This window comes from Thermobia domestica, chromosome 6, assembly GCF_964235325.1.
Source record: "Thermobia domestica chromosome 6, izTheDome1.hap1.1, whole genome shotgun sequence".
In the NCBI taxonomy this organism is placed as follows: Eukaryota; Metazoa; Arthropoda; class Insecta; order Zygentoma; family Lepismatidae; genus Thermobia; species Thermobia domestica.
Window position 1 is genome coordinate 116,682,011 of NC_137459.1, and position 15,093 is coordinate 116,697,103.

A 15,093-nucleotide genomic window follows, 5' to 3' on the forward strand; every position below is an offset into this window, starting at 1 on the left:
GAATACGAACACTGAAAATGAGAGTGCCAAATCTCAATATATATATATAAATAAATAAATAAATAAATAAATATATATATATATATATATATATATATATATAATATCTTCATACAAGCCAATATCAATATTGTCACATCCATCAATTATCTGCGAAAAAATTATCAAAGACAGAATCTTTAAATTTACCTCACCTTATATTAACCTTGTGCAACATGGTTTTCTTCCTTGTAGTTCTTACTTAACAAATTCGTCAGTTCCACTTTCTCACGCTGTACTTGTATGTCAGATGATACCCTGTTAGACATAATGTATTTAGGTATAAGCAAAGCATTTTGTTCTATAAATCATTCATTTTTGTAGAAATTATCGAACAGATTTAGTATACATAGCACATCACTAAAGCTCATTGCAAGCTATCTTTCTGAGAAACAACAACTTGTAGTTATTTCTGGCGATACATCTACTTTCAAGGGAGTATCAGTAAAAACTTCACAACGGAGTGTCCTTGGTCCCTTATTTTTCCTCTTAATCATAGATGATCTTACTAATCATCCTCAGATCACATCTAATAACAGTCTCTTGTTCGCTGACGATTGTAAACTCCTCAGAGAAATCTCAGCACAAGATTCCGTTAACTTTCAGAATGATCTCTTACGACTCGCTTCTTGGTGGATTGAAATTAAATCCCAGTAAATGCACTTCTTTTACAATTTCCCGCAAGAAAAATCATATCAAACACAAATACACTATCAATAATTGTAATATAATTGTTCAAATTGTACACGCACATAATGAGCTTGGTAATATATTTCGTGATAAGTTTAATTTTAGTGAACATTATTACTACTGTTATTTATATAAAAAAAATGCACATCTTACGAATGTTGTATAGATTACAGTAATTCAAAATTTGACTGCGCAAGTGAAATACTGTTGGCATATTTGATCCACGACTTGTCACACGACAAGCTTGACTCTGTTCTCAACTTAGTTTTTGCCATTGTTCGACATAGAGTTCAAAACAACTTATATCCAGTAACGAAACTATCATGGAAACACTCAATATAACATCATGCAGTACTCGTCGCAAAAAAGCTGATTTTTTTTTTCTCCATAAAATAGTAAATTGAAAATTAAACTCACGCTCTCTACTTTCAACATTTAATTTCAGAGTACATATCCGTGCAACACGGAATACAAGTGTTATCTTTGTTCCGAAATCTAGACTTGAAATTGTATGCTATGCTTGGAATTGTATACTTAGAATTGAAGGTCGCTTATGTACGAACTTTCTAGTGAATTCAATAACTTCCAGACACAATAGATATTTTAACCCCTGAAAGAATCTTGCGATCTACGTTATGCAAAATTAAATTGTAAATATTACTATGTAAATAATAATAATAATAATAATAATAATAATAATAATAATAATAATAATAATAATAATAATAATAATAATAATAATAATAATAATAATAATAATATTATTATTATTATTATTATTATTATTATTATTATTATTATTATTATTATTATTATTATTATTATTATTATTATTATTATTATTATTATTATTATTATTATTACTGTTGTACAGTTTTCCTGTTGATGTTTAATTTTCCGTTGTTATGTGTTTTAGTGTAAAATGACTAACGTGCTGTATCTGGAACTTCTCTTATAAACAAAAATAAGTTTTCCATCTGGATTTCTGTCATTTCATCAGTGGGGATATGAGGTATTACGCTTTCTACCCCATATCCTGCCAGTTGAAAATCCTATCAGCTCCACCCGACTGTCCTTCAATAAATTCCTCAAGATTCTCTCGTCAGGATCTCGAGCGGGAGGTAGCTCAACCCTGTCCACAAATAATCTAGCCGTGCAATCCCCCGAAAATACAATCATGTAATTCCCTTTTCCGAATATCCTGACTCAATACAATTCTAGCCTCCATTCCTTAAAGAAACTCATGTGTCTTGCTTATCCTATACTCTTCATCTCACCTAAAACACACAAAGATTCGTGTAACCAAGCTGTTTACCGAAGGTTTGTCAACTTTCACACCTTCATTACAAAGAAGTGGTCTTTCGAAATATCACACACCTCTGCCGTAGAAATGGTAGAAACTCAGATGTATAAATCAAACTTTATGTTCAGCAATACTCTGATTTTCCAACACCCGATCTCCAGAATAACACATCGACCGTCCGAGTTTTCATTCTTGCAACCTCATTTACATCTTAAGTCTAGCCTTGAGTGTGTCGAAACATTCCTTCTAATCCACTTCAGCAACTATCAATCTTATTCCTCACGCTACCTATTCCAAAATGTACTGTACATCCATTATCAAAGTACATTCTTCCACATCTTTTGCTTAAATAGTTTTAAAATTGTTACCGAGATAGAAGAATGTAAATAAGTTTGGAAAAATCGTAAATACCGAAATGGGAAAATGGTGTGCTGTTTTCATGGCAGGATATAGGAACATTATCATTCTATCCGCGAGCGATATCCTTGGTTGTATTTGCCTATGACACTCACACCCAACCCCTCTTTCCGTTTTTCATATACTTATTTTCATTTTAGATGTTAGTATATTTTGCATTTTTAAGTTTTAATTTTTGTATTTCCAGTATTATTATTCTAGTATTATATTTACATAATAGTTATGAACACAAGCAGTGAGGGAACCAAATAATAATAAAATAAGAAGCCGCTTTTCAAAGTTGAATTTTTCGTCATCGAAGCGTAGTAAAGAGTGAACAAATGGAAGAGAAGACTAGATAAGAAAGACGGATTGTGTATCATTATTCGCTATATTGAATGACTATGTACTCTGTGTGTTTACGATGCAAATGATATGTCTTGATTATTCCAGACGCTTCACTGAATTGTTAGTAATACATTCGCTGACTAGTATATATTATGGAATTCAGTATTATTCCATAATATGGTTGTCAGTTTTTTCATTATTAATTTTCCTTTTGTGAAATAGGTACGTATGTATCTCTCTCTGTGTAATAAGTTACTGAACATCTCACTATTACGACTGCACGGTGCGTATATATATATATATATATATATATATATATATATATATATATATATAATAAAATCTTTACTTTCAGCTCCAGGACCACCTCGAAGCGTAACCGTTAGTAATATAAGTGATACGTCCGTTGTTGTGTCTTGGCAAAAGCCTGCTAAAATAAATGGTGTTCTTCGACAGTATATACTATTCTACAACAACGTGGAAGCAGAAATACCGCAAGAACATATTATCGAGACTCCTACAGGATGCACAGTAAGTATAAGACTCCGTTTGTTTTCTTCTGTTTCGTTTCCTGCGAGTCATGTTGTCATAACTAAAGAATGAAACTAATTCTTTGAAGTCAAATTCCATGAGCCAAAAAATGGTTACAGAATGGAGGGTCGAACACGGTGCTCATTTTTCTGGTCAGCGCCCAAGCATTTGAACTCGATCAAACCTGTTGTGCACGGACAACTTAAGTACCTATGCTATGGACACCTACGACGTTTGATTTAGATATCTATATATATAAAAGAGAACGTACAAATCCTTTGTTAGCTCATCACGCTAATACGGCTGAACCAATTTCTTTCATTTTTGGGGGGTTATTAAGATTTGGACCCTAGATGGTTTTTATCATATCACTTTAATTTTCAATTACCAGTGTCTTGAGATAATTGACCATTCAAGTGTCCATAACGTAGAAATCCTTTGTTAGCTCATCATAGGTAAATCTAACCGTATTTATATGCAACCCACATGACCGTGTCACTCGGCGGGTTAACATAAATGACAGGCGATATAATGTTAACATTTACTGCAATCTTCTATGGTTTTTATCATATCACTTGAAAGCGAAAAAGTAAAAATTATCTAAGTAACAAAGTTTATTGCGTTCCGGGGTGACCCCAGCGAAGCGGGGTGAACGCTGCTAGTTATGCAATACAAGAAGATATTAATAAATATAAAGCAATAACATATTGAGACTAAATTGTTTGTATTTCTCAAAAATTAGCTCACGAGTGAAAAACAGATCTATACGAGAATGGCAAAATGTGATTTGTACATTTGTATAGGCAAGTAAGTTTCAACCTTATGAATAAAATTTAAAATACTTTCAAGTCACTGGTGAAAATAATATATATATATATATATAATACTGCTAATTAGGGAATCTCTAAGTTAGCAATTATCAACTTATTCCAGCATATAGATTTATTGTCTACGTATTGAAGGATAAAATATTTCAAGTGAGACATTATTGGCATTATTATATGTGTGCAGTGTTAATTACTTCTGAAGCAAGCTGATTCTGTCACTACGTTTTCCTGGGCATTGGGAAACGTTTCGAAATTTCAAATCTCAAACCTTCTTGTAAGGGAATCCGAACAGATAGAAAATTTCTGGAGACACTTTTTAGCTCTTTACATTTTCCGGTGTTTGGAGTATAAAATAACACAATAGTGTTACTATATATCTGCACGTAGAGAAACAGAAGTTGAAATATATTAAAAACTGTTGATCATTAATGCTTGGTGAAAATTGTTTTAATTTTGTGTCTTTTTTCATATATATATATATATATATATATATATATATATACTGGTATGCAAAACTTAAGAATGAAATATAGTAACATAAACTATTACGTGGTCGATTGAAATGAATGTACGCTCAGCAGGATATTGCTAGAAGTCACTCATACAGCACAGGGAGCAAGACATTACATGGCGTGATGTCATCGAGACCGTACCGTCGAATAGATGTGTACATCCAATACGAAGCAGTTGAATGAAAGGAACAAGATAGTGAGTGTCAGTCAAAGAATTACTAAGGTGCATTGTGGTGGTGGTACAACAAGGCCTGGAGACAACATTTGGATGATTCCCCATGGAGAAGAATCATCGGGAAACTAAAAGAAGGGAAAAGTGTGATGAATTTGGACCAGAAGTTTGATATTGTCCGCTGCATTGTTTCACGTGCATGTGGAGCGTTCCGAACTACAGACAATGTTGTGCGAAAGAGAGGTGGTGGTCGACCATGGTCAGCTGCAGCAAAGAACGACTGCTCCATTGTGCAACAGACAAGAAGGGACCGTCATCAAACATCAGATGCAACTGCAAATACATTTTACAGGTCTGCAAGGCACCTAATTTCACTCCACAGCTTCACGCCGACTGCACGGGGATGGTCTCTTTGGCCGCCTTCCATTGGTTGTATTCCATTGACATCTGCACATTGGCGGCATCGTTTTTGGTGGTGCCAAGAACATTAGTACCAGACCGAGGAGGAATGAGGTTGCCTTATCTTCCCTGATACGAGCAAATCCAGTCTGAGTATTGACTTTGGATGCACACTCATCTGGCGAGAGGTGATGAAGACGCTGCAAACCCAGGAATCTTGTCGAACATGATCATTTTGGTAGTCCGATGTTCTTGTGTGAGCAGACATAATGTTCTATGGGCACATCAACCTCCCAGTTTTTGAATGTGGTACACTTACCTGTCAACGGTATTGTGACACTGTACTCCTTCCCCACGTGCGTCTTTTCAGAGATGCAATTGGCCCCAATTTCTTCTTCGTGTATGACACTGTGCGACTGCATCGAACAGCATAGGTGGTGAAGCTCTTGGAATGAGAAGATATTCGGCGAATGAACTGGCGTGCATTTCCCCCGAATAGTCTCCCATCGTGTACGTTTGAGACGCTATGGGGAGACATCTTATAGCACGTCCAAATGCACCAATGACCATCGGACAGTTGTCACAAACTCTAGTGAAGAAATGGAATCCTGCGCCACAACAACTTATTACCAAATTTGTTAGCAGCATGGGAGCACGTTGCAGAGCATGCATCGCTGTTCGTGGTGTGTTACATTCTTCTTAGGACAATTTCACTCCTCCTGTAATATCAGGAATCACCGTGAGTCGCATTGCTTTCAGTATAAGTTATTGCCTCTGTATAAAAGTGCCATCATGCGTTTCTTCCTGTTGTTTCTTGCATCATAGGGTAGTACTAATTTCTATGTATGGTTGAAGTTTCACCAATCTCTACCACTTAAGAGTGACACAGCATGCGAAATTTACTTTCATCCTTAAGTTTTGCACACCGGTGAGTTTGTAGCATTTATATGTGTATATCTAAGACCATGATAAGATCATTGTTTTGCATTTCTTTCAGTACGAATTACATGGATTAGATTGCTACCAAGACTTCAACCTAACGCTGAAGGCATGCACAAACCATTGTTCAAATTATTCGAACGTTGTTACATTCCGAACCCTTATAGGAGGTAAGAACTGCATTGTAAATGTTTCATAACCGTATACAACTAAATTATTTTTATTGACAATATTTCCATGCATATATATGTAGTTAGATACTAGCAGAAAATGTAAACATGATCATACATTAAGAAGTGCATATTACCCCTTTTGCTTATCAGTACACTCACCACTTCATTTTTTCAGTTCTTTTCTCCTTTCTTTCTTTAACTCTTCTTTTCTTCTTTCTTTCTTCACAGCTTTAACTGTTCTTTTTTTTTATTTCCTCATTTCTTTCCATTCTACCTGGTGATGTATTTTAGCGAAAGGGTATATGGTGTATATGTTTTTAATATGTATTATCGTATTGACACTATTTTTTGGTTAATCCAATTTCTATTCCCGCATCAGCATTTCTTTTGTCCAAATCATGTAGTTCTATAAAATAAATAGACAGATAGATATCACAGAGGAAGAAAATAATTTTCAGAGTAGTGTTCCATTATTCCAACATTCATTTTAAGAACAGTGTTTTAAATCAAGTTGTTGGCCTAGTTCATTCGACGCAAACATTTCAAGGCCTTTCTATTGTGAAACATTGTTTATTTTGAAAAATAATGAGCTTAAAATGATAGCTTGTCTTATGTTATTCACTACACTTGATTTATAAAGAATTGAGAAATAGTTTTAATTTTCTTAGACAGTTTAGTTTCACCGATTGTTTGCTGTAATGCTATAGGTGCAGCCACATTCAAAAGTGGATCTTATCAAATAGTTTTTTCGAATGTTCCGGTTGAACGGTACAATTTTTGTGCAGTTTCCTTTAAATTAATGATCTAATTTAAGACATGAAACAGTTTATTCCCATTGATCTTTGGATATAAGAGGAAATGCACTTTGAACATGACTGTATTATGCGGATTTTGAACAAATATTATATTATCCACAGATAAGTTATCTGCGCACCATAACTTCAAATTTTCTAAGTGTAGCAATTTATTTTGGAAATAAAGAGAAGCACTCTTCATATATTTATTAAATGTATTTTATCAGAGTGGCTGCAAAATGTGTCTTCGAATTATATACAAGAAGACCTATCTATATATAAAAAAGTTTGCACATAAGCTTTATTGCTAGACTAGCCTATACTTCCCTGTGTTACTGTGGACAATATCTTTCATTCCTCCCTCTCCCTGCGTTCCATTCTTCTTCGACTTCGATGCTGAATGCAAGTGAATAACACAAACACAATTTCATACTTCCGTGTTCAATAGTTTCGGAGATCTGGGGAATAATAAATGCCAAATAAACAAATTCCCATTCCAGTTTTAGGGGTTGCATTTGCTAAGTCTCGCCTAATCAGGAATATGAGATGCAAGGAAAATATTTATACAAATTTTCAAGATTCTGCACCCCATAGTTTGGCAAATCTGGAAAACGGAAAAAAATAATTTAACCCCATCCCACCTAGGAATCCTATTTCGCAAAACTCCGTCTTATCTACAGCCTAGAGTGCAAGGAAAGTCACTCTACTTTAATACAAGATGTCAAAGTTCTATGCCTAATAGCTTCGGAGATCTAGAGAACAGCAACAAATCGTTTAAGGCCCCTATCCCCCTTAGGAATCATATATAGCAAAACTCCCATTTCATCTACAGCCTGTGGTGCAAGAATAATATACAAAATTTCAAGGGTGTATGCCTAATAGTTTCATAGATATACTGATGAGTGAGTCAGTGAATTCATTCTTTTATAGTATATATACAGATTACGAAATATAAAGTTCTCCCTTCTTGGATGTTTGAAGAAGGAAGAAATAACTGAAACGGTCATGTTTTGAGCGGAGAGTTATGTTTATGGAAAGTATTTTAACCTCTTCCCTCCCTTCTGGATACGCATTAAAATCAAATTGTAATGATAACATTGAGTAACATCCCTTTCCTCCCCCCGTTACCCTTATTTACCCAACCCGTCACTCGCCACACCAATATGATATGAATTTGGACCAATAATGTCGGTAATGTCACTTTTCATCTCAGTGACCCCAAATGTATGCATTGGACACTAATATCGGTCATTTTCGAATATTTTTACGTCACTCGATTACCCCCTCAACCGTCACCTCCGTGCCGACGGGGGATGAATCCAATTAACCAGCGTTGTGAGTATCACTATTCATCTCAGAAAACTGAGGATTAGACACTTCGACATATTGGTCGTTTTCGATTATTTTTACATATCATCACTCAATTTGTTTCCAAAAACACTGGGAGAAGTCAGTTTATTTTTTTATGTAACTTTTATATACCGAGTTTCATCTTCCTATTTTCACGGGCTCTGTCAGATACTAAACTTTTGCATAAAGTATGATTCTCTGCTCCATCTTTAGGATATGTATTTTCGTAAATTTAATATTATGTGTTCCGTGGGAGAACTAAGATTGATAATCATTTCAAATATCATTATAACTGATTCAGTGATTATTGCGTGATGCGATCAGACAGAAACTCAAATTTACTTTTATTATATAGACTAGTTTTAAATTAGGACGTTCGAGTTCAGACACCCTTTCTATTGTGTATGTACTTTTCTGTTCAACAGTCGATTATTTTTTCTTTCTTTCATCTAATGATGACGTATACACAGTCAAGAGTTCGCGTAAGGAAAGCTTTGCGATATTCTAATTTTCATGTCGAACAGTATTACTTAAATCTTAATTTGTTTCATTTTCTTGTGAGTTTAGTGTCCCATTTTGTAAAATGTGGATTTAGAGTTTCAACGTTAAGTCTAAATTACATGGACTCCTACGGGAATCGAACTCTTGCTTCCCGCATTAGGAAGAAAACACTAAGTGTGTATTCAGTAGTGAGTTCTTATTTTACTTTTGGTTTTGTGTGTATGATGTTAAAGACAAAAATATATATGTCTTATATGTACTGCATATTTTGACTGTATTTAGTAATAGCACTCTTACATTTTAAGATCAGTTTCAAAATTTTATGTATTCTAGCTCCAAGCCAGATGGAGAGACCAGAAGTACAACTCCAGAATGCATCACAATTTCTTGTGTCATGGAAGGAACCTGCGAAACCAGGTGGACTAATCGACTATTACGAACTTCTGGTACAAGAGTTAGAGGGTGCAAACAATTCCACCAAACGTTATAACATTTCAGGTAAGTCATTTAATGCACTGAAACTTGCATAAGCTCAATTATGGCTTCAAATTTTGATGTAGATATTACTTAACTGTGTTCTCCGAAAGAGAAGTGTAGGAAAGAATCAATTCATCATACTTTAAACGAACAAAATTCATACACTAATGTGTAAGTACGTAATGTTGTATGAAAAGTATAAACCTTTTCTTTTTCAATCCTTGGTATCTTACGTATCAAAACATGTCGCCAAATTATTGTGATTATTTTTTTTAAGTGGATGTTTATAGTTTATGAGTTACTATAAAAAGGAAGAATGATAATTTTATCTACTGGCGTGGTGGTGGTCAAACTTTCGTTAATCACTATCGTATGTAATGTTGATGTAAACATATTCAAAAGTAGTATCACAAACTTGAAAGGTACTCACATAGCTCTCCTCTACACTATTATGGATGCATTCAGTCCATATTTTGCTGTCTTTACTGGAAGTTTTATCCAAGATAGAGATAAGAAGGTGTTAGTGAAAATAAGAGTGAATGGGAATTAACCATGCAGGTAACAGCTGTATACACCATAACATATTACCACTTGTAAACACAAACATCTTATGACTTCTAATGCGGATTTTCCACAGTGTCAAATGGTGACTTCGCAACAGTGTACGGTAAAGAACAAAAACGATCCCCTTTGAGACTTAAATGTTAATAAAATCCTTAAAAATGCAGCCTGAAAAGGGGAAATCAAACCAGTCTATTAAAAAGGAAGAAAAAAGTCACTGTAAACTTTGCTGAAAATTTTAGAAACAACATGAGTAAATTTTGAATTAGAGAGGACGCTGTGTCCTGATATTTTCTACCTTAATTTGAACCATACATTAGTATTGGGATCTGTTCACTACTGTATTATTATTAAACTGGAATCCGTAAACGAACATGTTCTGCTAATAGTCAGCTGTGTTAGATTCATTTATTCATATATTTGTAATCTGTGCAAAAGTATTTGAATATTTATTTGTCTTCTAAGTTCATAATTAAATTTATTAACGGAAACTAAGAATGTGTTTTTTATTTCGCTTTCAGGAAATGAGACCAAGTTTTTGGTATCTTCACCTGACTGCAGTGATGGAGGACCTGTGCATACCTATAATTTTTCAGTTCGAGCAGTGAATATAAGACCGCCCAACAATATTACATATGAGGGACCATGGAGTGAAAACGGAACTGAAAGTTGTGTGATCACAGGTAATCTTACTCTTGTTTTAATCGTAGATTGGCATAGCAATCATGTTGAGAGTCCTTATTTCTTTGAGAAAGATGGTTCTGATCTGAAGTGCAACGAAACTATATCGCAGCAAAATCTGATGGATTTCGGACGTACTGTGAAATGGTATGGTAGAAAACAGCATTTGAGGGAAGGGAGGGGGGGGGGGATCTAAAACAAATATATTGATGGAAATGGTATTTTAGTTAATAGAGGGAAGGGTGAATCTGATAATTACCCATATAGAAGAAAATAATTGTTACTGTACCCACTTTATTTTGATAAAGAAACTAAAATATAACGCTTTTATTTATTTATTTATTTATTCGTTGTTATCCTCAGGGATGTCAGTAAAATTTGAAAGTTGTTATGTTTCTGAATGAATTTTTCTCTCAATTTAATGAAAACATAAGAGAACTTCAAAATAATAAATCTATTTTTCCGGATGATAGGATCAAGATGGCGTAATGTTGACTAAAGTTATAACTGGCTCAGTTATCGTCATATCACTAACTCCTGTGCTACGCAGCTTCTACAACGTTTGATTTTTGCAGAATAGTTAGAAGCACAGTAATTTATCCAATACAGAATAAGGGGAAATTGCTATGCATTCCTTTTCCTATAACGATATGTGTATGAAGAATCTGGGACCATATGCCAACTCTGTTATGAGTAAGTTACGAAAAAATGGAAAAATAGGAAATTAAATGGAAATTCAATCTAAATTAGTGGAAATTTTCCAATCGTGCCAGCCATTTGGGCTCCACACTGGTGAGGCGCCCTATGTTAAACGAAAAAGCAACGATGGCAGTTCAGCAGGCTATTTCCTTGAACCTTCACCATACCAACAATATAGCATTGTTAGGAAACTGATTTGAGGTATTCTAGGTTCCCTCACAGAATAACGTGCACGTTCCCCGTGTCATTTTTGCGTGTCATTACGTTCCATTGGAACAAACTGCTTAAGTAGCAGCGTATCTGCAAATGATATATAAAAGAATATAATCAATTACTGTAATCATTCTTTAATATAGTATCATGATGATAAAGTGTAAGTAAGTATTTTAAATATTTTTATTAATTACTACTGAGTGTTGAAATTTTCTGTGGAACATCCGTGAAGTAAAATATTAATTTCAGTGATTTATGTCTGTTCGAAGCAAAATGTTGCACGTATATCATATTGCAATGACAGCATTCATGCAGTAAAAGTTCCATGGTTCGGAATAAGTAACATACTAGTGGCTGTAAGGGGTTCAGGATCTCGTGTGAGGCCATCGATATTTGTAACTGAAAACGTTTAATAATTTACTGGTATCAGATATTTATTGTTCTGTAACCCGTAATTCTTGAAAACAAATGGACGTTTTATAAGGAAAGAATATTCTCTTTTTAAAACAAAGGAATTTATATATTTTTCTATTGATATTGAGTGCCTTGAAATACCTAACATATGTGAGATCTTGTGATTGTGCTAAAAAACGAATGTGGTAAGGCACTCATTTTAGTTTCTTAGTTATCAGTCTCATTGTATTTAACAAGTGAACAAGTTAACAGACTTTTTCTTAGTTTATTTCAAGATTACACGTTTCTTCTGAAAATCTGACGTATCTCGTGTAAAGTTAAACAACGAGCATTCGTTCGTAATATAATTTTACATTGTGCTGGTGAAGGAAATAACTTGTAAGTAGAGTGGCCATTGTAGTGTTACTAGACAGAAAATCTGTCTTAGCACGATACAATGGATTTATATAAGAAAATAATTTGAAATTTGTGTTCTTTTTGATTTTCAGAAACTTTTCTCCTCGAGTATGCTTGGTAATTTAAAGAAAAAAAAATAAAGATAATTATATACTCAATAACACATCTCAATCTTTTCATATGTTCTAACAACTATGCATATGTTATATAAAATTATATTAGTTATCTTCAAAGATTAACTATATATTTGTTGAATGTTAGTAGTAATATCATGTAATATATTTTACTCTTTTAGGACCTTCTGCGGCGTTACAGGCTACCATCTGGAGCATTGCCATCGTGGTTGTTATAGTTATATGTTGTGTGTTGGCGTGTCTTGCAAAGAGGTAAGTTAAATAGCTTTTACGTAATTGTTAACCTTAACCTTAGTTGACAAATATATATATTGACAACTTCCACTTCATTTGATTTTCAGATTACATCTACATTGAATAGACGGGTTAGAGAGAGAAATTTTGATTATGGTATTTGTTTTGTTTATTTCGGGTTTAACGTCCCTTTTCAGCGCTGAAGCTAACTGAAGTGTACGATCTGAATCGTTGGAGATCGAACCGAGCTATCCTGCATAAAAGCTAGAACACCAACACTTTAGGTTCACAGTATTCTTAATTATCCTTATAAAGGCAACTGCGTGAAAGAACACAATACGAAGAAACACTTCAGGAATATAACCAGTTAAACAACGGGATGTTTCGGTGTCCGTAGTAAATATTTTGGTAACTAATGATGCGGATTATTGTGAGTGAAAAAAGTCATGAAGTACAGGTAACTAACCTATAACCTTCGGTGATAGGTTAGTTAAAGCTCCAAATTGTGCGTCAAGGTTTGTAAGAAATACTAAGAAACAAAATTACATATTATTGTATTTATTGCTATTAACTTGTATTTTCACGTTTCGAGCATAGCATAAAACCGGAGCATGGAATATAAGGATACAGTCCCACTATCATAACATTAATAACTGTTGCTGCTCGTTGTTTAGAGTCTCCACCTCTCCTTAACCTTACTGAACCGTTGCACTGTATTGTGTTTGTGGGACCTGGTTCATGTATTACTTAGAAAATGAAAAATCTAATTTAACGTCCCAGGATTATGCCCTTTAGGATAAAGGAGGCGGATGGTCAACAAAAGTAAAAAATTGGTAGAATGAGAATGGTGGGAGGAAACGAGAGAATTCCGGGAAAATTCACAAATATTGATGTTGTCCGTTACAAACGAACGTGGCTTGGGATCGAACCGGGATCCCATGCACTAGAGGTTTTGTTCTAATACCGTATAACCTTGGTGCTGATGAAGGACATTAAAATTACTATCAGCCAATCAATCCGGAATGAACAGAATCAGATCATATACCATCTTTAAATATATGTTTTTAGAAAATCCATCAACACAGTATACATCAATAACTGTATCACACATCCTTGGTGGTGAAAAGGAACGTTACACCTCAAACAAACAAAACTGATGGAATGTACATGAAATTACCCACGTTGTAAAGTGTAAGGTCCGATTTCAGAGCTTTTTCCTAGAATGTAACGTAGATAATACTGTCGTTTATTGTCGTTTAGATTCAGTTGTGTTTATTATAGTATGAAGTAAGGCAGGAAAAGCAAAAGTTATAAATTATCATGATTGTCCTAAGTATTATTAAGCAGCTTTTTGCATGGGTTGTGTTTAAAAAGAAATCCCAGTTGTAATTGAACAGATTAGTTTCCGTTTTGTCTTATTCATATTGCCTAACATAAAGTCAAACAGTAAGGATCGGCACGCGTTGTACGTTAATCTTATTTTATTATTTTATGTAATGTCAGGCCAGATCAGTTGTTGGAATTTTTATTCTGTCAGGAAAATAACAAACCTATCTTACATTCAGAATGGATGTTTAGAAACAAAAGAAAATGCCTTTTTTGCATCAATTTACTAAATTCGAAAAAATACAAAAATATGAGTATTCTTTTTGTGTCTTAACTCTTAAAAACAATGATCATATGTGCTATAGATGATTAATAATAGTGTACATAGTACTAATTACGTTATAATTATTTTTTCTGTCTTCCTTTGTACTAATAGCATAGTGTACTATCGTTTAGGTATAAAAACACACGCACTCTGTTTATCTCCCTCATTCTTCCCTTTCGCTACAAAGATTGTTCCTGGATCGAAAAACTGTTTTACCTTCATATTCACTCTCCGTATGCCAGTAAAACTTGACAGTGAAATAGCATAAGACATGTAGTATTTTGTAAGGCTTTTTTGTGAAGTGCGTGAGCCTTAGGCCCCAAATTTCTCGATATCGTGGATCGTGACGCATGTGCATTGTATTACTCGAAAGCTTGCTTCACTCTAAAGAAAACTACGTACGAACCATGTACACTTAGGGTACGTATGTATGGTACGAGTAACAGCTTCTAAATTAGTTATATTGATTTTTCAATATGCTGTATTAAGAACCATGTATATATTGATTTCTCAGAAGGTCGCAGTATGATTTGAAAATATATTTTATCTTCATATATTATTCTATTTCAATGAAACGTGGCAAGTATATTCCGTACAGTATGTAGTATTTTTTTCCGAGATGCCTCAAGCTGGGGCTCCAGTTGGGTGCTCAGGTAGTA

At 34.2% G+C, this 15,093-nt stretch overlaps 1 protein-coding gene across 5 annotated transcripts in view; it reads left to right on the forward strand.

The window, feature by feature from the left end:
- LOC145688161 (uncharacterized) overlaps positions 1–15,093 on the forward strand; it is a 351,061-nt gene that overhangs the window by 305,037 nt on the left and 30,931 nt on the right. For all 5 annotated transcript variants that reach the window (XM_081761987.1, XM_081761989.1, XM_081761988.1 and 2 more), the window contains 5 exons: positions 3,132–3,307; positions 6,215–6,326; positions 9,308–9,472; positions 10,534–10,695; positions 12,711–12,801. In XM_081761987.1, the coding sequence (XP_081618113.1) occupies positions 3,132–3,307; positions 6,215–6,326; positions 9,308–9,472; positions 10,534–10,695; positions 12,711–12,801 (706 nt within the window). The remainder of the gene's footprint in view (positions 1–3,131; positions 3,308–6,214; positions 6,327–9,307; positions 9,473–10,533; positions 10,696–12,710; positions 12,802–15,093) is intronic.